General features: G+C 45.2%; 1 protein-coding gene across 1 annotated transcript in view; it reads right to left on the minus strand.

Annotated features, from left to right (window-relative positions):
* Window positions 1–26,869, minus strand: part of MYO5C (myosin VC) — a 425,456-nt gene that overhangs the window by 118,055 nt on the left and 280,532 nt on the right. The window contains exons 22-25 of the mRNA XM_077263765.1: window positions 26,572–26,736; window positions 18,172–18,265; window positions 17,990–18,053; window positions 17,593–17,773 (exon numbers count right to left, since the gene is read on the minus strand). Of these exons, the coding sequence (XP_077119880.1) occupies window positions 17,593–17,773; window positions 17,990–18,053; window positions 18,172–18,265; window positions 26,572–26,736 (504 nt within the window). The remainder of the gene's footprint in view (window positions 1–17,592; window positions 17,774–17,989; window positions 18,054–18,171; window positions 18,266–26,571; window positions 26,737–26,869) is intronic.

Below are 26,869 nucleotides of genomic sequence, written 5' to 3' on the forward strand. Positions count from 1 at the left end.
GGGATTTTATGAAATCCCGTCTCCACTATGCGTGGAAACCCGCACGCGGCGGCCCTGCGACTTTCAGAACGCAGCATGTCCGTACACCTTGCGGGGACGCAGCGTCCCCGCAAGGCATATCACAGGGCCCTATGGCGAGGGGTGCGATGATCCCGGATGTGTACTGTACACATCCGGCACCATCGCGTCCCATTAAGGGGGCGGGGCTTAGCGCCGAGCGGCTTCGCCGCTGCGGCGATCCCGCCGGCAAACCGTACCGTGGAGCCATACCCTTAGACTTTCATTGACTTGGGCACATCCGCAGCAAAACCGCAGATGTAAAAAAGATCTGCAGTTTTGCTGCGGATGTGGGTCCGAGAAACGCTGCAGCTCGGGAGGATGGAAGTGTGTGGGCGGTGACGGTGTGCGTGTATGTGTGTGCGGACGGGGTCTGCGGGCTGTTCGGATGTGTGCGGCGTTGTGCGGGACTGTTCAGGTGTGTGCGGGGTCTGTGGGCTGTTCGTGTGTGTGCGGGGCTGTGCGGGGGGTCTTTTGGGGTGTGTGCAGGCATCATCTGATGGGACTACAAGTACGCAGCATCCAATCTGCAGCTTATTCGGATGTAATCCGGACAGTGGACACGCACCCTACGCTATCCATACATCTATCAATAGATATATCTATCCAGACACATCTACAGATAGATATATGAATAGATAGATGTATGCATCTATAGATCTATCTATATGTAGATCTGTCTATCCATTTCATCTATCATCAATCTGTCTATCTGTGTGTTTAATGGAGTGTGGGTTGGACAAATGTAAAAGAGGAGGTTGGACAATAATGACATCACAAATCTTTTTTTTTTTTGTTCAATAATACATCTTTATTTACCTTTCAAAAACGCACCAAAACGCCTAAAAACGCGCAAAAACAGCAACAAAAGCGAATTAAAAAATGCATCAAAACTGTGCAAAAAACTGCATAAAAAACGCATCAAAACTGAAAAAAAACGCATCAAAACAGCACCATAATTGCATCACCACTGCACCAAAAACTGCATCAAAGCTGCGCAAAAACCGCACCAAAAACTCCATCAAAACCGCACCAAGAACTGCATCAAAACCGCACCAAGAACTGCATCAAAACCGCACCAAAAACTGCATCAAAACCGCACCAAAAACTGCAAACTGCACCAAGTTTTGATGCAGTTTTTGGTGCAGTTTTGATGCAGTTTTTGGTGCAGTTTTGATGATTTTTTTGGTGCGGTTTATGCGCGGTTTTAATGCCGTTTTTGGAAATAAGTAAATAAACGGAAAATGTGCATGATTTGAATGGAAACATGCATGAAAAAACGGATTCCAAGGCCAGATTCATCATTTCACAGCTCTGTTTCATACGTTTTTTTGCCGGATCCGTCGCTGTGCGTTTTTTCGCCGGACAGAAAAAACGTTCCTCTGTATGTGTTTTCCATCCGGCGGCAACAACTTTTTTGACGGATCCGGTAAAAAACGGATGAAACATGTGGCCATCAGGCGCAATCCGGCGCTAATACAACTCTATGATAAAAAAACGGGTCAGGCGGAAAAAAATGGATCCGTTTTTTTCAAAACTCGCCGGATTGTGCCTCACGGCAAAAACCTGATGTGTGAAAGCAGCCAAATATATGGATAGATACATCTATGTTTCTATAGATATATCTATCTATAAATATATCTATAGATAGGTATACAGTATCCATAGATATATAATAGAAAGGCCGATGTTTCTAAGGCCTCTTTCACACTAGCGTCGTGCACTGCACATCGCAATGCGTCGTTGTGGAGAAAAAACTCGTCCTGCAAAGTTGTCTGCAGGATGCGTTTTTTTCTTCATAGACTTTTATTAGCGACGCAGCGCGACGGCCCCTTACCGATGCTAGTGTGAAAGCAGCCTAAGGCTACTTTCACACTTAAGTTTTTAGCAATCCGTCTTTTTGGGAAAAAAACGGATCCTGCAAATGTGCTCGCAGGATGCGTTTTTTACCCATAGACTTGTATTAGTGAGGGATCGCGACGGATGGCCACACGTCGCGTCCGTCGTGCAACGGATGCGTCGTGTTTTGGCGGACCGTTGGCACGTCCCTCGCGTCTATCATTTTCTACCGCGCATGCGTGGCCAAAACTCCTCCCCCTCCTCCCCGGACTTCAGAATGGGCAGCGGATGCCTTGAAAAACTGCATCCGCTGCCCACGACGTGCACAAATTTCACAACGTGCGTCAGTATGTAGGCCCGATGCATAGCGATGGACCCGTACCGACGCAAGTGTGAAACAGGCCTTAATGAGCGTTTAAGTTAAGAAAAAAACGGAAAAAACGGCGTGGGCTCCCGCGCAATTTTCTGCGCCAGAGGGGGAAAGCCGACGGCCGGGGGCCAATATTTGTAGCCTGCTATAAATATCAGCCCGCAGCTGTCTGCGTAGCCTTTACTGGCTATTAAAATAGGGGGACCCCCCAAAAAAATAACGTGGGGTCCCCCTATATTTTATAGCCAGAAAGGCTATGCAGACAGCTGCGGGCTGATATTCATGATATTCATAGCCTAGAGAGGGGCCATGGATATTGGTCCCCCCCCCCGGCTACAAATACCAGTCCGCAGCCGCCCCAGAAATGGCGCATCTGTAAGATGCGCCAATTCCGGCACTTAGCCCCTCTCTTCCCACTCCTGTGTAGCGGTGGGATATGGGGTAATAAGGGGTTAATGTCACCTTGCTATTGTAAGGTGACATTAAGCCGGGTTAAAAACGGAGAGGCGTCAATAAGACGCCTATCCGTTATTAATCCAATACTAATAAAGGGTTAATAAAACACGCAAACATTAGGAAAAAGTATTTTAATATTCTTCATTTAACCATACTTACCATACTTCAGCGCCTGCAAAAAACGTAAAATAATAAACCGTATACTACCTGTCCACCGTACTCCAATTAATAACGAGTGTCCCACGATGATCTCCCCTATAGAACAGTGACATCGGGTGATGTCACTGCTCTATAGGACCCTCAGTGACACACTGACAGGAGACAATGGCTCCTGCAGTGCATCACTGAGGTTACTATAGTTCACTGGTCTCACTTTATGGCAAAAAGCTGCGTGGGAACTTTCTCATACAGCATGCCATAAAGTGAGACTAGGGACTATTTTCTCACAGGGGCGTAGGAATACATTGTGGGGAATACATTGTGGAAGGATACCTTCCTCCCCTCATTGTGTTCCTGGAGCCCCTGGAGAGTGGTCGCATCAGCAGATGCTCCTGCTCTCCACAGGAGATCGTCGAGGGACACTCGTTTTAATTGGATTTCTGCGGATCAGGGAGTATATTGTTTGTTTATTATTTTAATATTTTTTACAGATGACAATGGCTTCGGGGATCAAAGTGACAAGTGATGGTGAGTATGTACTCTATGTTATATGTACTGTATGTCTATATGTATGTTGCATGTCGTCGCATGGCGCATGTTGTCGCATGCTGCATGTCGTCGCAAGTCATCACATGCTGCATACCGTCGCATGGCGCATGTCGTCGCATGGCGCATGTCGTCGCATGCTGCATGTCGTCGCATGTCGCATGTTGTCGCATGCTGCATGGCGCATGTCGTCGCATGCTGCATGTCGTCGCATGGCGCATGTTGTCGCATGCTGCATGTCGTCGCATGTCATCGCATGCTGCATGTTGTCGCATTGCGCATGTTGTCGCATGCTGCATGTCGTCGCATGTCATCGCATGCTGCATGTTGTCGCATGGCGCATGTCATCGCATGGCGCATGTTGTCGCATGCTGCATGCCGTCGCATGTCATCGCATGCTGCATGTTGTCACATGGCGCATGTTGTCGCATGGCACATGTTGTCGCATGCTGCTTGTCGTCGCATGCTGCTTGTCGTCGCATGCTGCATGTCGTCGCATGGCGCATGTTGTCGCATGGTGCATGTCGTCGCATGGCGCATGTTGTCGCATGCTGCATGTCGTCGCATGGCGTCGCATGCTGCATGTCGTCGCATGGCGCATGTCGTCGCATGCTACATGTCGTCGCATGGCGCATGTCGTCGCATGCTGCATGTCGTAGTATGGCGCATGTTGTCGCATGCTGCATGTCGTCGCATGCTGCATGTCGTCGCATGCTGCATGTCGTCGCATGGCGCATGTTGTCGCATGGTGCATGTCACCATATGGCGCATGTTGTCGCATGCTGCATGTCGTCACATGGTGCATGTTGTCGCATGCTGCATGTCGTCGCATGGCGCATGTTGTCGCATGGCGCATGTTCTGTATGTGTATGTACTGTATATGTGTTTTTTTGTTGTTTTTTTTTACATTCAACACATTAGCCGGATGATGGGACTACTACTGTCCCATCATTGGCTAATGTGTCACTCACTGTCACTGTAGCAGGCATAGCCCGATGGGACTTGTAGTCCCATCGGACGATGCCTGCACAGAGACACACATACACACACACACCCCAAAGACCACCCCCGCAGCAGACCCCAGCACATACCGGCGCCGGCACGCAGAGCCCCGGTATGTGCGGGCGGCGCCGGTACGTGCGGGCCGGGGCTCTGCGTGCCGGTGCCGGTATGTGCGGGCGGCGCCGGTATGTGCGGGACGTGGCTCTGCGTGCTGGCATGTGATGGCCGGCGCCGCCCGCACATACCGGCGCCGGCCCGCACATACCGGCACCGTCACGCAGAGCCACGCACATCACATCGAGGATTCCCTGCCTAGCCCCGCCCCCAGCACATGCACAGCCCCGCCCCCAGCACAGCCCCGCAGGCAGCGGGGCCGGGGCTCTGCATGCCGGCGCCGGTATGTGCGGGCGGCGGCTCTGCGTGCCGGCGCCGGTATGTGCGGGCCGGCGCCCCCCGCACATACCGGCGCCTGCACGCAGAGCCCCGCACATCACATCGTGGATTCCCTGCCTAGCCCCGCCCCCAGCAAGTCCCGCCTGCCCCCAGCACAGCCCCGCAGGCAGCCAGCAGCCCCGCCCACAGCCCAGTCACTCTTGATGAGTGACTGCTGGCTGTGAGGCTGGCTCACGCCTGCTGCTGACGTTACGTCAATTTCCAGAGTCTGGAAATTGACGTGACCTCGGCGGAAATAAGCGGCGGCTGCAGCCTGGGGGTCACGTGACCCGGACTCAGCCGCCGGAATAGCGCCGCTCACAGGCGAAAACGGCAACGGAAGGTAATCACACAATTCATCAGGGGCCCCGGGGGGATACATTGGGGGGTTAATTGAAAGTAGTGGACAACCCCTTTAAATTTTAACATTACAGGAACATGTTAACATTACAGGTACATTTTACCATTACAAAATTTAATTTTAACATTACAGGTACATTTTAGTGGCTTAAACCATTTCGTCTTGCCATGCCAGACGTCCATTATCAGAAACAAAGTAGGCAGCAAATGTATCCCTCATTTGGGCAACTTCCACTGAAGTCCTCAGAGGGTGATCTTGGTAATCACAAAATGTGGTAGTAACAGTTTCCTCTAGTTCTGAGTTTGGTTGCTCTTTAGCCAGGGTGTAGCTGTGCAGAACAACACACGCTTTCACAACCTCATCATTAGTATCAATTTTTAGATTATTATTATTATTATTATTATTTATTGTTATAGCGCCATTTATTCCATGGCGCTTTACAAGTGAGGAGGGGTATACATAATAACAAGTACAATAATCTTGAACAATACAAGTCATAACTGGTACAGTAGGAGAGAGGACCCTGCCCGCGAAGGCTCACAATCTACAAGGGATGGGTGAGAATACAGTAGGTGAGGGTAGAGCTGGTCATGCAGCGGTTTGGTCGATCGGTGGTTACTGCAGGTTGTAGGCTTGTCGGAAGAGGTGGGTCTTCAGATTCTTTTTGAAGGTTTCGATGGTGGGCGAGAGTCTGATGTGTTGTGGTAGAGGGTTCCAGAGTAGGGGTGATACGCGAGAGAAATCTTGTATGCGATTGTGGGAAGAGGAGATAAGAGGGGAGTAGAGAAGGAGATCTTGTGAGGATCGGAGGTTGCGTGTAGGAAAGTACCGGGAGATGAGGTCGCAGATTAATGGCTGTTCACAAAATGTGCCATTTAGAGACCAGCAATCCAAAGGCACACTCCACAGTTCTTCGTGCCCTTGTCAGTCGGTAGTTGTACATCTTTTTTGTGTGATTTAAGTCCTGACTTGAGTACGGTTTTAGGAGATGGCACACATTTGGAACACTTCATCCCCAATCACAACAAACAGCATTGGTGGTCCTTCAGTGTTGAGATGAGGTCCTGGCTGCAGAAAATTTACATCATTACCATACAAATGTTGGCCCATGTCAGAGCTTTTAAAAGTCTGTGAGTCATTTCCTCGTCCAAATGAGCCAATCTCAATGGTGACAAATCTACAGTCAGCATCTGCAATCGCCAAGAGAACAATTGAAAAATATTTTTTATAATTGAAAAAACTCGGATCCACTTCCAACTGGTTTCCTAATGTGAATGTGCTTGCCGTCCACACACCCGAGTTAGGAAAATTACAAATGTCCATAAATTTTGAAGCATTTTCCAGTCACAGTTCAGTTGTGGGTTGGGGAAGGAATTCTGCACGCAGAACGTCACATAAAGCATAGCATGTGTCTGCAACAATCCCAGAAGGGTGGACACGCCAATCCGGAATTGGAAATGGAGAGATGAAAATGTCTCTCCGGTAGCCAGGAATCTGACGAACAGAAAATGGGGGAAAAAAAATCAGTACATGGCTTTTAGAAAAAAATGGAAAAAAAAAATCAGTACATGGCTTTTAGAACAATCATATTAATGACAGGTGTTTATTTTTCAAAATTACGTACCTTAGGGTCACCAACAGACGTTCCTGAGCAGGAATTGCTCGCCGTAGCTGTGTGTCGTGCCTGGTCATGGATGCTCGTACACGTTGCAGCAGTACACGTGCAGCAAGTCATCGAAGCTCTGTTCCGACATCCTTGTGTAGTCGAAAAACATCTGAGCGTTTGCACGCAGCTCGGTGTACAATGAGTGGTAGGCTCCTCGGCTCTCTTGGACTTCAACGATGGAGTGTTGCCAGTAGCGATGACGACGTCTTCTCCATCTTTCTCTATATCTTTCTTTATAACAAGCAACATCAAAGGCATAAACCAAGTTCAAATCCAAATCCAGATTACGATATAAGCTCTCCATGCGAAGATCCATCTTGCAGCAGAATACAGCAGCAAAAGATGAGGATTTCATCTGTACAAGGGACTATATAGAGAATTTACAGGAGACACGCCAATTGGAAGTGGCTCGTGTCAAGGAAATTCTCCTGGAAAAGCATTGTTCGATCGAACGCATGCGCATAAATAATGTAAACGCATCCAAATGCAGCTTTTTTCTGCGTCAAGCGTAAGATGATGCGGATAAAAACGCTGCATTAGCATGCGATTTGACATGTGTTTGCGCCTGCGGATAATACACTGCAGACTCAAACGCTAATGTGAACCTAGCCTAAATCAACCTCTTGTGAGAAATAGTTTACTCAGTGCAACTGTAAAGCACATGCAGTCCAACTGCAGTCAATGGCCATTATAGCCCTAGTACACATTAGAAGGAAATCAGATGAACTCGACGGCCATTTGATATGTACAGTGGCATGTCAAACTTTCGACACCCCTGGCAAAAATGTTTGTTATTGTGAACAGTTAAGCAAGTTGAAGATAAAATGTAAAAGTTGAAAATATATATATATTTTTTTTGCCTAAAATACAAAGGAAATGTGCCATCTTTAACTTTAGCCCTCTTAGAGATTATATCATCTTCAACTTGCTTAATTGTTCTCAATAACAGTAATTTTGACCAAGGGTGCCCAAACTTTTGCATGCCACTGTATGAGGATTTCCTAACTATTCCTTAACTGATGAAGTTGGGAAAGAGAAAGATCGGACAGTTGGAAGTACAACATCCAAACCTTTTACTTTCAGGGGACATTAGCTGCCTTTAAATATCTTTCTCTACTCTCCTCATTGACAGCACATGATATATTTTGTTTTATAGTGGTGGTCACAGACCTCTATTCTAAATTCTCTCTACCCTTAAAAATCTACAGTAAGTCTTTCTTTGGCATATCTCTCTTTATCTTAGTTTTTTTTTTGGCCTTACAAGTTTTAAACTGTGTTTTTCGTATTCTTCTGTTATGACTAACTGACTGTTATTCTGTTATGTGCTAAGGCACATGAGTAGCGTAGAAATCAGGGAGACAAATACCTGAACCTGACATATCACTGTTCAGACTAGGAAAAGCCTTCCTCTTACCCTAGTCTGTCCCTGACTGGCCACAGAGGTTGGCACCCTAAGGTAACGCAATTGTGCCCCCACTTGATGGTGACTTAATGTCCTTAGCAGCTTCTAGTATATAGCTAGAGTAGCAATTCCCTAAGGAATAAAGGAGTTATACAAGAAACAGCTGCAACCAACTACAGGTACAGTTAATTAATCCAACAAAGACTATCACCAAGAAGAAACACCAGCAGGGGAAGTATATAAAGCTGCACCCGAAAGGTGATAGGGCAGACAGAGTAAATGAAAGAAAAACACCTGTTACCCAAAACAGACAGAAACAAAGGTAACAGAACTAAAACACCCAAAGAAAGGTGTATCTGCTGTGGCTCAGAGGAAAGAGACACTGATGACAGCATCAAGTGTTCAAATCCAGACATATGACATCTACATAAATATTAATATAATATGACAGAGAAAATAATGCTACAGAAATGATTTCACATATATTTACCATTTTTTGCAGCTGTCAAGAAAACATGAGATACCAACAAACTTCATAAAACCAATTAGTGATGTTATAAAGAAACATGGTAAGTCAAATTATATCTATTAGCACTCTCATACAAGAACAAGACAGGACATGTGACATAAAATATTGGAAACCAGTTGCTATGCATGCTATACAAATCTCTTTCTTATTCCAACTTATGGCTGCCATGCTGGTATGTCAAAACATGGCACACAATCCTAATTCATTTTGTGACTTTTCTTGGCCACATTTCTATTAATACTTTTTCAAGATGTTGAAATGAGCCTAAATAATGGCTAAAACACACAATAACCAGATAACCCCATGCTGGGGCATTCTGTCTCATGCACTATATGACCCATTACATATGGGGAAGTCAGCGTCACTTATCTGACGTCTCCTTTCTTGTATCATAGCTATTAGCAGTGAATCTTACAAATAGGAAGAGGACTTTCTTCTATCTATTTACAACTTTTGGAATTTACCTTGCATCACAACAGCATTTCCCTATGATTAATTACAGGAACTAGTATGTGTAGTTCCTCATAAAAGACAATCACTATTGCTCCAGCCTGTGAACCCTTACTATAAGTCATTTTAACAATTAATTACCCAAGGATGTCCGTATAACATAAGTCAATGGCAATGTTAAATCCAAACCCTAGTACAAAATTTCCCCGAAAGTAATGAAGAGATCCATTATAATAAAATCATGGTTTTATTAACTGTTTTAAAATCCAAAATAGAGAAAAATAACAATAAAAACCAGAGTGCCTCACAGAGGAGACACTACAAAATCCTTATAATCCAAACAGAAACAAGAGACACACAGGGAAGGAGGTCACCACAAGTGTCAGGAGTGGCGTCTCCACACCCCGAAGGTCATTTCGCTACTCGTGATACTTGTGGTGACCCCCTTCCCTGCTCTTTACGTAGATAAATTATCTAATATTATGTGCACTATCTCCTCACAGTCAGGTATTAAGCTATTGGGCTATAGAGTATTTTGGGGTTGGATTCTATTGAGCTATAGTGATTTCTCAAATATTTCTAACTAGATGGTGGCCCAATTCTAACACATCGGGTATTCTAGAATATGTATGTACGTCGACCTCAGCACAGCCACGCAGTATATAGCACAGCCACGTAGTATATAACACAGCCACCTAGTAAATAGCACAGCCACGTAGTATATAGCACAGCCACGTAGTATATAGCACAGCCACGTAGTATATAGCAGCCACATAGTATATAGCAGCCACATAGTATATATAGCACAGCCCACGTAACACAGACAGCCACGTAATGAATAGCACAGCCATGTAGTATATAGCAGCCACGTAGTAAATAGCAGAGCCCACGTAATACATAGCACAGCCCACGTAATATTTAGCACAGCCCATGCAGTGTATAACACAGCCCACGTAGTATATAACACTGTCCACGCAGTATATAACACAGCCCACGTAGTATATAGCACAGCCCTCGTAACACAGACAGCCACGTAGTATATAGCTCAGCCATGTAGTATATAACACAGCCCACGTAATATATAGCACAGCCCACGCAGTATATAACACAGCCCACGTAGTATATAACACAGCCCACGTAGTATATAGCAGCCACGAAGTATATAACACAGCCCACGTAATATATAGCACAACCCACGCAGTATATAACAGGCCATGTAGTATATAGCACAGCCCACGTAGTATATAACACAGCCCATGTAGTATATAACACAGCCCATGTAGTATATAAAACAGCCCACGCAGTATATAACACAGCCCACGTAGTATATAACACAGCCCACGCAGTATATAACACAGCCCACGTAGTATATAACACAGCCCACGTAGCATATAACACAGCCCACGCAGTACATAACACAGCCCATCCAGTATATAACATAGCCCACGTAGTATATAACACAGCCCATGCAGTATATAACAAAGCCCACGCAGTATATAACAGGCCACGTAGTATATAGCACAGCCCACGTAGTATATAACACAGCCCACATAGTGTATAACACAGCCCACATAGTATATAACACAGCCCACATAGTATATAACACAGCCCATGCAGTATATGACACAGCCCACACAGTATATAACACAGCCCACGTAGTACATAACACAGCCAACGTAGTATATAACACAGCCCACGTAGTATATAACACAACCCACGTAGTATATAACACAGCCCATCCAGTATATAACATAGCCCACGTAGTATATAACACAGCCCATGCAGTATATAACACAGCCCACGCAGTATATAACACAGCCCACATAGTATATAACACAGCCCAAGTAGTATATAATACAGCCCATGCAGCATATAACACAGCCCACGCAGTATATAACACAGCCCACATATTATATAACACAGCCCACGCAGTATAAAACACAGCCCATGTAGTTTATAGCAGCCAGGCAGTATATAACACAGCCCACGCAGTATATAACACAGCCCACATAATACATAGCACAACCCACGCAGTATATAACACAGGCCACGTAGTATATAGCAAAGCCGACGTAGTCTCGTGTGACCGCTAAGTCATTTGGGTAATTTCGCAATGCATCTCTGGGAACGGAAGCTGGTGGCCACATCGCGAGGAGCGGGAAAGCTGCAGAGGTGACGGAAGGTGAGAATAGCATGATTTTTAATTTTTTTTATTATTTTTAACATTATTTCTTTTTACTATTGATGCTGCATAGACAGCATCAATAGTAAAAAGTTGGTCCGGGATGGGGCGACACACTGGCACTGACTGGAGGGGAGTAGGGAGGGGGCACTGACTGGAGGAGAGTAGGGAGGGGCCAATTCGCAGCCGGACTAAGCCTGTTGCTGATTGGTCGCGGCCTGCCAGCTTTACGGAAGTTGCAGACAGACAGACAAACAGACGGAAGTACCCCTTAGCCAATTATATATATAGATGGCTACTGCATAACAGTTGGTACTGGTTATATGCTGTCTCTCTGCCCAGTTAGTTGAAATGGATGTTGTGTGACACTTCAGTAATTAAAATGAATCTCCCAGACCAGAGACCTGTGAATGTGAATAAATCAGCTCCTCTCTAGCTAGTCCCAAGAGTACTGATTACAGTGGACAGTCCCAGATTTGGGTCCTTGCACTCTCAGGCGTCTGAGTGTCTCACTACAACCGTCCTTCTGACATCTGCTCCTACCACGGTAGAAAGAAATGGTAGATATGCATGGATTGGGGTGTGGCCAGGGGCGTAGCCAAAACTTGCCAAGCTACATGTCCCTCTTTCTGTTCCTCAAAAGTTGGGAAGTATGCCTTTCTCAGTACATATTTTAGAGGTTTATCAGTAGATCCCGACTGATCAGTGGAGTAATGTGGGGAAATATCATCCCCTTGTCTCCTTCCACCGCTAACAAACAAAGAGTTCAGCCACATCAGTGCGAGCAGTGATGCACTATGGTCTCACGCTTGCCACAGCCAACGGCACGCCAACCAGCGACTAGTGAATTTCTGGGGCTAGATCGGTTGTCTGATATATATCTAAGAATCTATATCTCATACAAATGTGGCGTATGTTGATTGGACCTTGGATTTAATTCCTTTTATTCTCCCGGTTATATAAAGATTACCAGGGATTATCAGGGATAGTCTACAAGATGCGGGGGAGCCACTATTGTCCATCTTAAGATGCAAATATCCACGGACAGGTAGCTTTGAATAGCGTACATTAGGGCAAGCTGCCCCCAAATGAATTGTCTATGTCTATTCCACTGCGTGGCCTACACACATTGATACCCTATTTATCCAGCATAAATAAATAGGAGGTTAGTACCACATAGTCTGAAGGGTTAAACTTCACTCACAAACATTAGCCCTTATATAAGGGAATTTACCACTTTTAACGTATATTTAATAAATTGTACTTTTTTTTTTTTTTTAGGGGATCATTGTTAATTTTCTGTAAACTCTTTGCTATATTCCACTTGAACACTCCAGATGCTCTGTGATTTATAGAATGTAACCATTCTTGTGTATGTATATATGTTGGCAGTCCACAATATTAGTATCTTGTATAGTAATAAATGTATGCAGGTTATAAACACATTAAGTCTTATGGGCTTATGAGGGTCTGGCAAAAGACATTCTGTCCATACACTGCCATACTTGAGTATCGTGGAGCTTTGCAAGCAGTGCTATACTCCGCACACATTACACTCAGGAGATCACGGTTTACAGTATTAGTGGATCCCATGAAACATATCAGCTGCACAAGTCATGTCAAGCTTCATCTGATTCGTACAGCTTCCCGTTAATTAGCTGATGTTATGTGTTGGGGATTTTCCAAAAAGCAGCACAAAGAATTTATATATAATTCCATCTGAGGATCTGGAATAAACAGGCAAGCAATTACATCATCTGTTTGTATAAGTAATACTGAGCTTGGAAATGTCCCAAGTAAATATGTATCTATGATTAGAATAAAGTCTAGCAGTTCCTCCAATTTCAGGGCCAGGATTGTGGTCCGATACCAGGAAAAGCCTAGAGCCAGTCTTAGGAACAGTTCTAAGAACTGCGGATATGATTATTTTAGTGTATCTCTGAAAAGTAGGATAACTAATAAAAACCATAGGGCGTAATAGCTATATTAGGCATAATCTCACATAACACTAAACTATGATAATGCGTCCTTAATTATCACTAGCTGAAGAGCCCGGCGTTGCCTGGGCATAGTAAATATCTGTGGTTAGTTATAGCACCTCACTTCTCTTATTTTCCCGTCACGCCTCTCATTTTCACCCTCACATCTCTCATTTTCTCCCTTACACCTCTCATTTTCCCCCTCACTCCTCTCATTCCCCCTTAACACTTGTCATTTCGACCTCACATCTGTCATTTTCCGATCACTCCACTATTTTCTCTCACTCCTCTCATTTTGCACTCACACCTTTTCATTTTCACCTCACACCCCTCATTTTCACCTCACACCTCTCATTTTCCCCTCAGTTTATACATGTTTGTCATCTCCCTTATATATAGTATACACCTGTATGTCATCTCCTGTATATAGTATATACCTGTATGTCATCTCCCCTGTAAATAGTATATACCTGCTGTATGTCATCTCCTCCTGTATATTGTATATACCTATGTGTTATCTCCTCCTGTATATAGTATATACCTGTGTGTCATCTCCCCTGTATATAGTACTGTATATACCTGTATGTCATCTCCTCCTGTATATAGTATATACCTGTATGTCATCTCCCCTGTATATAGTATATACCTGTGTGTCATCTCTCCTGTATATAGTATGTACCTGTATGTCATCTCCCCTGTATATAGTATATACCAGTGCGTCATCTCCTCCTGTATATAGTATATACCTGTGTGTCATCTCCTCCTGTATATAGTATATACCTGTGTGTCATCTCCCCTCTATATAGTATATATGTGTGTGTCATCTCCTCCTGTATATAGTATATACCTGTGTGTCATCTCCTCCTGTATATAGTATATACCTGTGTGTCATCTCTCCTGTATATAGTATATATCTGTGTGTCATCTCCTCCTGTATATAGTATATATCTGTGTGTCATCTCCCCTGTATATAGCATATATCTGTATGTCATCTCTTCCTGTGTATAGTATATATCTGTATGTCATCTCCTCCTGTATATAGTATGTACCTGTATGTCATCTCCTCCTGTATATAGTATATACCTGTGTGTCATCTCACCTGTATATAGTATGTACCTGTGTGTCATCCCTCCTGTATATAGTATATATCTGTGTGGTATCTCTCCTGTATATAGTATATATCTGTGTGGTATCTCTCCTGTATATAGTATATACCTGTGTGTCATCTCTCCTGTATATAGTATATGCCTGTGTGTCATCTCCCCTGTATATAGTATATACCTGTGTGTCATCTCTCCTGTATATAGTATATATCTGTGTGTCATCTCCCCTGTATATAGCATATATCTGTATGTCATCTCCTCCTGTATTAGACCGCGTTCACACGTTATTTGGTCAGTATTTTTACCTCAGTATTTGTAAGCTAAATTGGCAGCCTGATAAATCCCCAGCCAACAGGAAGCCCTCCCCCCTGGCAGTATATATTAGCTCACACATACACATAATAGACAGGTCATATGACTGACAGCTGCCGTATTTCCTATATGGTACATTTGTTGCTCTTGTAGTTTGTCTGCTTATTAATCAGATTTTTATTTTTGAAGGATAATACCAGACTTGTGTGTGTGTTTTAGGGCGAGTTTCGTGTGTCAAGTTGTGTGTGTTGAGTTGCATGTGGCTACATGCATGTAGCGACTTTTGTCAGATGAGTTTTGTGTGGCGACATGCGTGTAGCAACTTTTTGTGTGTCGAGTTGCATGTGACAGGTTAGTGTAGCAAGTTGTGTGCAGCAAGTTTTGCGCATGGCGAGTTTTGCGCATGGCGAGTTTTATGTGTGGTGCGTTTTGAGTATTTGCAAATTTTGTGTGAGGCAACTTTTGCATGTGTTGCAACTTTTGTGCATGTGGCAATCTTTCCGCATGTGCAAGTTTTGCGTGTGGTGAGTTTTCCATGAGGTGAGTTTTGCACGTGTGGCGAGTTTTGCGTGAGCCTAGTTTTGCATGTGGCGAGTTTTGCGCGTGGCGGGGTTTGAGCGGCGACTTTTGTGTTTCGACTTTTATGTGGCGAGGTTGGTGTATGTGTGGTGAAATGTGTGCTGAGGGTGATATATGTGTTCAAGCACGTGGTAGCGTGTGGCGCATTTTGTGTGTGTGTGTTCATATCCCCGTGTGTGGTGAGTATCCCATGTCGGGGCCCCACCTTAGCATCTTTGGCGCCATCACTCTCATTCTTTAAGTCCCCCTTGTTCACATCTGGCAGCTGTCAATTTGCCTCCAACACTTTTTCTTTCACTTTTTTCCCATTATGTAGATAGGGGCAAAATTGTTTGGTGAATTGGAACGCGCGGGGTTAAAATTTCGCCTCACAACATAGCCTATGATGCTCTCGGGTCCAGACGTGTGACTGTGCAAAATTTTGTGGCTGTAGCTGCGACGGTGCAGATGCCAATCCCGGACACACACACACACATACATACAAACACACATTCGGCTTTATATACGTATTAGACTACTTAACAAAACTACTTTTTTTTACTTCAGCAGCAAAGAATTGGTATTGGTATGAAAAAGCAAATCTGTACAAAAGATAGCCTGCATAGTAGAGATGGACAGCAGATAGACATCTCCGTTTTCCACAAAAGGTATGTCATTTAATCAGTTCATTAAATGACATTCCTTTTGTGGATTAGAGGATAACACCTAATATTCTTAGGGTTTAAAGGGAACGTGTCACCAGGTTTTTGCTACCTCATCTGAGAGCAGCATAATGTATTTAAAGAGACCCTGATTCCAGAGATGTTTCGCTTAGTTTACTGGGTGCAGCAGTTGAAATACAATAAGAGTTTTCTCTGCCGTAGATGTAGCAGAGCTCAGAAAGTGAACCCTGCTGAAACCACTGATTATTAGCTCTCTATGTACATGTGTATATTAACTGTAAGCAGATGCTGGGGGCATGGTTGGACCAGGAAGTACGAAGGCAACTAGTCCAGCAGAGATAATCTCCTAATAAAACACTGTTTGCATTGAAACAACACAGAGTCTAGTAAGTGACACATCACTTGCCTCAACCCCTACATTATGCTGACCTAAAATTACATAGCAAAAACTTGCTGACAGATTCCCTTTAATGCTAATATCTGTGGTGGTATAGCACACTAAATGAATATAGCGTACAAATCATTTTATTTAATAATTTAAATAGATCTAAAACTCTGTAAAATATCTGGGGATTTGTCTTTCTGTAGCATAGATCCAAAACCCATTTCCTTTTACAAAGCAAAAAAAATTACATGATAAATTTCTGTGTCTCGGCAGACACCACTGGGGGGAGCTCACTGCAACTAACTACACAAATCCTGTATGAAAGTATGCTCCCCCTAGTGGTGGCTGAAGTAAGAAATTATTTAGCATTTAAAGGGAACCTGTCACGCCCCCAGGCGTTTGTAACTAATAGAGCCACCTTGTGCTGCACTAATGCTGCATTCTGACAAGGTGGCTCTTTTAGTTCTTGTTCCTGGCACTGCTGCAATAATCCTTTTTGAAGTTTGTCCCTCATACCTCGAAATCGCCAGGGGGGCAGCTCTTTCCCCCCTAATCCAGATGCACCACAGCCGTCACTCATGGCCTCTGCGTGCCGGGCGCCGCCTCCTCTTTCTTCATTAGCGTCCCCGGCGCCTGCACTATAAGTTCGAAGAGCAGCGCAACTGCACATGCCCGAAAAAAAAACAACTGCTCAGGCGCTGGGGACGCTAATGAAGGAAGAGGAGGTGGCGCCTGGTGCGCAGAGGCCATGAGTGACGGCTGTGGTGCGTCTGTGTTAGGGGGGAAAGATCTGCCCCCCTGGCGATTTCGAGGTATGAGGGACAAACTTCAAAAACGATTATTGCAGCAGTGCCAGGGACCTGAACTAAAAGAGCCACCTTGTCAGAATGCAGCAGTAGTGCTGCACAAGGTGGCTCTTTTAGTTACAAACGCCTGCTGGGGGTGACAGGTTCCCTTTAACACTGTAGTGTGGATTATTTTTCCCCAAATGTGGCAGTTCATACGTCTAAAAAATATATGGTGTGAAACTTTTGTGCTTTACACTCGCAGAGTAATATGAACGCTGCAAACGCTTGTTCTGTAGTTAAGACAGTAGAAGTGGATGTTCTTATATTCTTTACCTTTGCTTGGTCAGACAAATGAGCAACTTCTAGTTCCAACCCATCACGGAGTCTTGTCTGCTCCTCTAGCTGTAGCATCAGTTGCTTATTCTTTTCTTTTAAAGCCTCAATTTCATTTCTCAGTTGCTTTATTTGTTGTTCATAGTCCTTTTTTTGCATTTCAAACTGTTTTTCAAGCTTCCTGAGTAAGAAATGTTATAAATAAAAGAATGAACCAAGATCATTAATATAAATGATAGAAGAAACACTGGGTTAATGAGTTTGTATTTCTACTCTGCTAACACTTCATTCACTACCAGGTACATACAACAAAAAAAGAGCAATCATTTACATAAATAATGTAGAGAGTAAAGTAGGTCTTCACCCATGTATACTGTGTTTATCACATTGTACATACATTCTTTGCTTTCCTTCTTTCTCCACATCAGAAAATAGTTGATTTGTGAGATCATCCATTTTATCTGTATGAATAGATAGAAGTTAGAGACCAACAATAAGGATATGTAAGTGAGTAACCACTTACTTCTTTATCTACTGATACAAAAGTAGACAATTAAAGGGGGAAACTGTAACACTCACCCTTCATCTCTTGGGTCTTCTCTTCCAGTCGGACTTCTAACCTTTGCTTTTGCTCTAGAAGTTCAGTCTTTTGAACTTGAAGCTTTGACATTTTCTAATGGGAAAAATAAATTTTCATGCAGTTTTACAAACAAAAGTGATTTTGTGAATAAAATATTTTAATAATACAAAATATTACTAATCACATATATTAATTATTAACCATCGGTAATGGCCTATTTTGTGGCGCTATTCTCAACGGTTGGTTCTGCAGCGCCCCAGAGTTCTGGTCGTTGCAGTACTGTGGCTCTGCCGCTAAGGGGAGCCATGGTACGTTCGATGGCACCGAAGGAGTTCCTCCAATCAGGTATCACAGACACCAATATGTTTCACAGCTGGGCCTCCGGGGGGAGCTAAGGGTGCTATTCATTAGGCCACTCCCCACCATAGTGGGTAAACTGGGGGTCAGGCAGAAAGTTAGAGAGAACGCTGACGGGATTGAACGGAGCAACACCCTGTGGCAGGGGGTGTTGTGAAGGGAGAGACTGTAGGGTCTCTGCCAGGGGTGGGATCCTGGCAGAGGCTTGGCATTGAAAGAACGTAACGGGTCCGCGCAGGCTCCTGGAAGCGGCGGGACTCAAGGAAAGGACTAGAAGCGAGACAGATTGTGCTGAGTGAGAAACGAGATCAAGCAGAAGGAGAATACCAGCAGGGGTTGTGCTGAAAGAGGCAGCACCTTGCTGAGGCGCAATACCGGTGGCCGGAACGCCGAGGGAGTGGATTAGAATACAGCTTCAAGTCATACTCCAAACAGCGGCAGGACAGTCGGTCTCAGGCGGGCTGTCTACCACATATCACCTATGAAGTCTTGGGGGGCAATTGCGGGAGAGGGGCGTCTCTAGGGTCCCGGAAGAACTCCAGGCCTACCTGACAAACGGGTGCCATTCCAACCTGAATACAGGGAAGGGGTGGATTACAGAGGAACATCAAATCGAGTTGTGAGGGAACTTAAGAAACAGACACAACCGTTGTGGGGTCACTTTCCGTGAGCACAGCAGGGAAGGACTACAACACATAGCGCTAGAAGGAAGGCACAGATTTCCACCTGAGAGGAGGGCTCTGGAGGTGCCATTGGACCGGCCGGACTTGCGCAGCCTGGTGAACCGTATTCTGGACTGAGGACTCAGAGATCTCCAGTAAAGAGGTAAAGAGACTGCAAACTGGTGTCCTCGTTATTTACCGCGACTTACACCCCACAACCGCACCGTTACATCGCTACCATTACTACCACCTATTTCACCGGACGTCCCCCACTGACGGACAGGGCCACGGACCGGGTCTAGCCACCGTGACAACCCCCAGAGCAGAGACTCAGAGGCCCGGCTCCGGGTACCCCTCGGCCCTGCGGCGGTGTGGGGGCGCTCCAACTTGGCGTCACGAACAGGATCTACTTAAGCCTGAAGAATCAGGTCATGTGTGCCTAGAGACTGTGATTTACTGTGCTTGGACTGTACTTTATTGCAAGACTGTGTGCTGTGCCATTTGCCGCCAAAATCCGCCGCCATTGCAGCGCTGAGGAAAGCGCAGGAAGAGAAGAGGGGCGTGGAGTGGGCGTAGACGAGCTGGAGAGCGCGAACAGTAATGGCCGCCCAGTCTAAGTATTTCTGTGTCCTGAGGACGTGCCCGTCAACAGCTGAGGTACGCCTCCTGATCTTGGTCGGAGGGTGGAGACCATGGGGACGGGGCCGCCCACGGAAGAGACCGCGGGAAGAAGACGCGGGAGAGGAGAAAAAGATGGCGGCACCCGAAGCACCACGCGGAGCTGAGTCGGCTCAGTCTGAGGCCGCGGCGTCCGAGATAGGCTCCGAGGTACCGCTGCTGGGAGGTCTGACCCTTACCGAGTCCCCGATGGGCCGACCTCCGACGCCGTTATCGGAGGAACGTGTGGCTGCGGCCGAGGCCCGCCAGCTGACCCGCCGACTGAGGGCCGATGCCCGCGTGCTCACCCGGGTGGGCCAACCCACCGAGATTAAGCTGTCTCCCATTGCTCCTTACCCGGACCCGGCTGAAGGCACCCTACCTGCACCGGGTCTGAAGATCATGCCGGATGCGGAGCACTTACGGCGCCTTATGGCAGAGTGGCGGAGCCGGCCCCAGCCTGCAGAACAAGTGGACTTGGTTAGTGTCCCCGAGATTTCGCCCTCACACTGGGGTGTTGTGGTGGCCTTCCATCCCCAGCAAGGGAGAGGGGTCATACAGGAGATCGGGGAGCCGATCCAGGTCCGGGTGGACCGAGAAGAGGTGGAACCTTCTGGCAGGCGGTCTGATTGCAATCTGGAGCCGGGGGACGCCGTCACCTATACGAGGTGGAGAAAGAACACCAGTGAGACGGGCTGGTTTGCCCGGGGGGTCCAACGATGTGTCGCCCTCCAGGCTGCTGCTGGGACACCAGAAGACGATAGTCCTGGAGGAAAGGCAGCGGGACCTGACCCCGCGGAACCAGGGGAAGTTCGACCTCACCGCGCCCCGGAGAGGCGGGTACGCCTACCGACGAGAAGGACCTCCCGGAGAGGGATTCTATCCTTACTGGGACCAGAACGGCGTCCTGGCTCACCGGGCCGATCTGTGAGTCTGGTGAAGCCAGAAAGAAGGTCACCTCCCGTAGAACCTCAGTAAGATATAGCTTCCAATGTTATGAAAATGTACATAGTTGCTACTTTATTGTTTTAACTGTTCCTGTTGCTGCTAAACCCGCCCAGGGTTAATGGATCCCTTTGTTGACCCGGGATCCCTGTGTTGTTCTGAGTTTTCCTAAAATTTTTGCACAAGTTTAAAGAACTGCATAAATCATGGACTGTGCATGATTCGAACTTCCCTTGTAAATAGTTTGCACCTTCTTAAAGGTGCTCCCTACTGGTTTTAGCCAAAGACACTTTGCGAAGATATTTGCCCTATTTGTTTGAGCCAAAGACACTTTGTGAAGATACCTTTCCTACCGGTTCTAGTTAAAGACACTTTGCGAAGGTACCATGCCGGAACCTTTGCATGGGCCGGTAGGCTGAGAAGACGAGCTACCTTAGAAAGACTTGGTCTCCTCTTAAAGGGGATGTGAGAAACTGAACTTGAGAGAGATACTGTTGCAGAACAGTAATGCCATAATGATGCCTTGAAAAGAAATGTAACTGTTTTACATGCTAAGTTATATGTGTTGAATTTGTTGAAATGTCTAAATAATGTTTTGCAGAAAGAAAAGATGCAGAGAGCCCGTAGGGGTAGAGATAGAGGTCTGCATAGTTGAAAGTAAGCAAAGTAATAATGAAGGTGAGGATAGAAGGTAAACCCCGCGTCCCCATTGAAAGTTACTTTGTTACTAAGGACAGAGAGTGAACCCGTAGGGGTTAGAGAGTGAGTCCTTAAAGGAGCCGAGTAGAGCTGGCTCAGAGTTCTTTAAACGAAAGGAATGTTATGTCTATACCATGTATAGTAGAGAAAGGCAGTAGGCCCTGGATGAACAGGGCGGTCCTGTAAAAGAAAGGAGAGGCAGTAGGTCTGGTGCCATAGGGACAGGCGGTCCTGCAGGTTCAAAGTAGGAGAATGTGAAGTTACCTTACCCTGTAATGTGATTATAGGAAGGCCTTTGGTAAACTAAGAGTGTATGTTTCCTAAAGGCAATGTTAATTTATTGTTCCAGAATTTGCACTAAGTAGAATACCCGGTTGGGTAACAGGAGTTATGCATAGCCTGTAATTTATAATGTTGACCATGTTTGTAACGTTAAAAGTGTCCTCACCTCCCATAAAGGGAAGCCTGTTCAAGTATACTTATCGTTTTGCACTCAACAAAATTGTATGTCTTTTTGCTAATCTGTATTGTTGTTTTTCTTCCCAGTCCAGGAGTACTGTGTTTAACCAGGGGGGAGTGCAGCGCCCCAGAGTTCTGGTCGTTTCAGTACTGTGGCTCTGCCGCTAAGGGGAGCCATGGTACGTTCGATGGCACCGAAGGAGTTCCTCCAATCAGGTATCACAGACACCAATATGTTTCACAGCTGGGCCTCCGGGGGGAGCTAAGGGTGCTATTCATTAGGCCACTCCCCACCATAGTGGGTAAACTGGGGGTCAGGCAGAAAGTTAGAGAGAACGCTGACGGGATTGAACGGAGCAACACCCTGTGGCAGGGGGTGTTGTGAAGGGAGAGACTGTAGGGTCTCTGCCAGGGGTGGGATCCTGGCAGAGGCTTGGCATTGAAAGAACGTAACGGGTCCGCGCAGGCTCCTGGAAGCGGCGGGACTCAAGGAAAGGACTAGAAGCGAGACAGATTGTGCTGAGTGAGAAACGAGATCAAGCAGAAGGAGAATACCAGCAGGGGTTGTGCTGAAAGAGGCAGCACCTTGCTGAGGCGCAATACCGGTGGCCGGAACGCCGAGGGAGTGGATTAGAATACAGCTTCAAGCCATACTCCAAACAGCGGCAGGACAGTCGGTCTCAGGCGGGCTGTCTACCACATATCACCTATGAAGTCTTGGGGGGCAATTGCGGGAGAGGGGCGTCTCTAGGGTCCCGGAAGAACTCCAGGCCTACCTGACAAACGGGTGCCATTCCAACCTGAATACAGGGAAGGGGTGGATTACAGAGGAACATCAAATCGAGTTGTGAGGGAACTTAAGAAACAGACACAACCGTTGTGGGGTCACTTTCCGTGAGCACAGCAGGGAAGGACTACAACACATAGCGCTAGAAGGAAGGCACAGATTTCCACCTGAGAGGAGGGCTCTGGAGGTGCCATTGGACCGGCCGGACTTGCGCAGCCTGGTGAACCGTATTCTGGACTGAGGACTCAGAGATCTCCAGTAAAGAGGTAAAGAGACTGCAAACTGGTGTCCTCGTTATTTACCGCGACTTACACCCCACAACCGCACCGTTACATCGCTACCATTACTACCACCTATTTCACCGGACGTCCCCCACTGACGGACAGGGCCACGGACCGGGTCTAGCCACCGTGACAACCCCCAGAGCAGAGACTCAGAGGCCCGGCTCCGGGTACCCCTCGGCCCTGCGGCGGTGTGGGGGCGCTCCAGTTCTACATTTGTCTTTTGAGCAGCTGTGCTTTGCAATCTCCTTACTTCCTGGTCTCCGGCAGGGCGGGCTCTCCTTCTTGAGTGACAGCTCTTGTTGAATAGTAGAAATGTAGTATTAGTAGAACTAGAAAGCTCAGCACAATTTTTTTCTGTAACTCATACAGTTATCAGTGGTTTGTTCCGAAGTCAAAGTTGTTATAACTATATTTACATATAGAAATAACAATGCATTTGAACAATCATATTGCTAAGGAAATGAGAGCCATGAATAGGAGACCTGCTTTGGAAACAGTCGATGGTGGGAGTTGTTGATTTTGCAAGATTTGTAACAAAAGCTTGTCAGGAGTTGAGAGTAAGGTGAGCAGCTAACTACTGTATAGAAATCAATGGCCTGGAAAGAGCTGTCTGTGATCTTAGGAGTTAATTCATCTCTTGGAATGTAACTACTGTACACACTTGGCCAGACGGTGGGCAGGCACTAATGGCCAAACTGCATGGAAATAAGCTGCACAATATGTAAGATAAAAGCTCTCATTGAAGGAGAATAGAGAAAGCAAGTTAGTTAAAAACGTACTTATTTTCATGCTATCTAACTGAAACAGTTTAAAAACATGAGAATACCCCTTTAAGGAGATTTCTTCTGTAGCCAAGATACTGTTTGAAATAATGATTTATATCAGATTAGTAGTTGATCTGTAAGCTAATATCAAATTGATGAGGGTAGATTCATAGATGGAGATATATAAGAAACAATAAAGTAGACAAAATACTAAAACTGGTTTTACTGCTATTTATTTTTTTAGTGTTATTTGCATGTAAGATGGATGGCATGTTTAAAGGGGTTTCCACAAGAAAAAAAATCTTTTTGGATGTGTTTAAAATAGAAATACACAACTTATTAAAATCTATGTAATGAACTTCTTGTTTGGAATGTGACCAGTGATGTGTGTGACGGGGGCTGGCTGTCTGGCTAATTTCAATAGCTGAGTCAGACCCTTCTCTGTGTAATGCATCGGCATGTTAGTAAGTTGCAGTTAACTCTATTTTAAACACAGCTAAAGGAATTGATGCCAATTGTACACAGCTTTAACGACAATCTGTCAACAGATTTTTGCTAGCCTTCTGAAAGCAGTGTGATAAAGGGTCAGAGTCCCTGATTCAAGCAATGTATCACTTACTGTTCTGCGTGCTGTATTTTTGTTTATGAAATAACAGTTTGTTCTACAGCAGATCTACCAGTTCTCTGAGTGCTGTGCTCTGTATGACCCCATCCACACCACTGATTGACAGCTTCTATATACACTGTGTTCCAAATTATTATGCAAATAATATTTCCTCATATTTTCTCTAAATTACCTATCTGAATTGCAGTCATTGTTGTTTTCCAGTCATCTACTATTCTAGTAGAATTGCAATGTTTTGGAGCAAACTGCCTATGAAAACAGTATCTTTAAAAAAAAAATAAACACTCAAAATGCATGTTCCAAATTATTATGCACAGCAGAGTTTTCAACCTTTTTTTTTTATTTTGAACAAAAAAATGGTCAATTGTGAAGTTATAAGCATTATCAGCTTATTACAAAATGAAATCAAACAGTTTTCAAGTGAAAACTTTATTCTAGGTGATGTTACATTTGCACATAGGACCCCTTGATCGAAAGAAGCTTCTGAACTCTCTCGTCCATTGAATTTGTCAGTTTTTGGATGGTTTCTGCTTCAATTGTTTTGCATGTGGACAGAATACCCTCCAAGAGCTGTTGCTTAGATGTGAACTGCCTCCCGCCATCATAGACACTCCTTTTGATGATGCTCCAGAGGTTCTCAATGGGGTTGAGGTCAGGGGAAGATGGTGGCCACACCATAAGTTTGTCCTCTTTTATGCCCATAGCAGCCAGAGATGCAGATGTGTCTTTTGCAGCATGAGACGGTGCATTATCATGCATGAAAATGATCTTGCTGCGGAAAGCACGGTTCTTCCTCTTGAACCATGGCAGGAAGTGTTGTTTTAGAAACTCCACATAGATTATGGAGTTCATCTTTACCCCTTCAGGATCATAAAGGGGCCAACAATCTCTCTCCCCATGATTCCAGCCCAAAACATTACTCCACCTCCTCCTTGTTGGCGCCTTAGCCGTGTTTTCATGGGGTGTCCATCAACCAGCCATCCTCCACTCCATCCATCTGGTCCATCGAGCGTTGCACGGAACTCATCGGTGAACAAAACAATTTGGAAGTCAGTCTTCATGTATCGTTTGGTCCACTGGAGCCGTTTCTGCTTGTGTGCAGTGGATAGAAGTGGTCGTCAGGATGGCTTACGCACAGCTGCAAACCTCTGAAGGACCCTGCATCTTGTTGTTCTGGGGACGTTGGAGGCACCAGCAGCTTCAAAAACTTGTCTGCTGCTACGACAAGGCATTTTTGCAGCTGCTCTTTTAACCTTACGCAATTGCCTGTTGGAAAGGGTCCTCAATTTTTCCTTATCAGCACGCACACGTGTGTTCTGGGAATCAGCTACATACTTCTTGATTGTGCGATGATCACGATGAAGTGTCTTGGCAATGTTGATTGTAGTCATGCCTTGACCTAAATACTCCACAATTTGTTGCTTCTCAGCAGCCGACACATCCTTTTTCTTTCCCATTTTGGCAAAAAATGTAGGCTGCTTAATAATGTGGAACAGCCTTCTTAAGTAGTCTTGCCTTTATTTGGACACACCTGCCAAACTAATTTGCACAGGTATCTGCAATTGCTTTCAGTTATATAAAGAGCCCTGACACACATCACCATCAATGAGTTTAAATGACAAACAAAAAAATTCTAACCTTATCACTCCTAAACTCTTTGTGCATAATAATTTGGAACACAGTGTATGCTATGTATAGGAAGAAAATGGCCAGTCAGTGGTGGGAGTGGGGTTATACAGAACTCAAGGAAATGGAGCACTACCTGGCAGCAGGTTTACTAGTCCTCTAGAGATAATCTACTGCTGATAAAACATTGTATTTATAAAAACTAAAGCAAGCAGCTCAGTGACACATCACTAGAACCAGGGTCTCTGTCTCTACATTATGCTGTTCACATATTAAGTGACAGATTCAATTTAATGACCTATTTTACATACCAACATCCTGAAAAAAAATTATCTTCAATGACTTTTTATTTTATACAGCCATCTACAAAGTGGCTTCATAAACCATTGCAAAACTGACGTAACTTTTTGCACAATGTGAGAAATCTCACAAGTGTTACTTCCTCTTTTGCCGTAGTAAAGTTTAAGGGTTATCTCTGTACGTTGCAGGGCAATGACACTAGCTATCTCTACAATGAACGCATGGCACATGCACCTGCTCAGTATCCTCCTTGTATTTCTTCCCTTTTTCCTCCTGTGACTTCCTTTGTGTAAGAGATTTTTCCAGCTCTTTTTCGATTTTATGGAGTTTATCGGCATCGTGGGAATGAGCGGTAGCTAGACTGGTCAGTCTTTCCATCAACCCATGGTTTTCCTTGTTCTAAGACAAAAAAAATAAGTAAAGAACTATTTTTAGTCCTTACATTAACAAGAGCCTGACTGTAAACTCAACTCACCCAAAAAGTTAAAATTAGGACATGTGAGAGACAACAGGACAAATTCTACCATGTGAT

Source organism: Ranitomeya variabilis, chromosome 5 (genome assembly GCF_051348905.1).
Source record: "Ranitomeya variabilis isolate aRanVar5 chromosome 5, aRanVar5.hap1, whole genome shotgun sequence".
NCBI lineage: Eukaryota > Metazoa > Chordata > Amphibia > Anura > Dendrobatidae > Ranitomeya > Ranitomeya variabilis.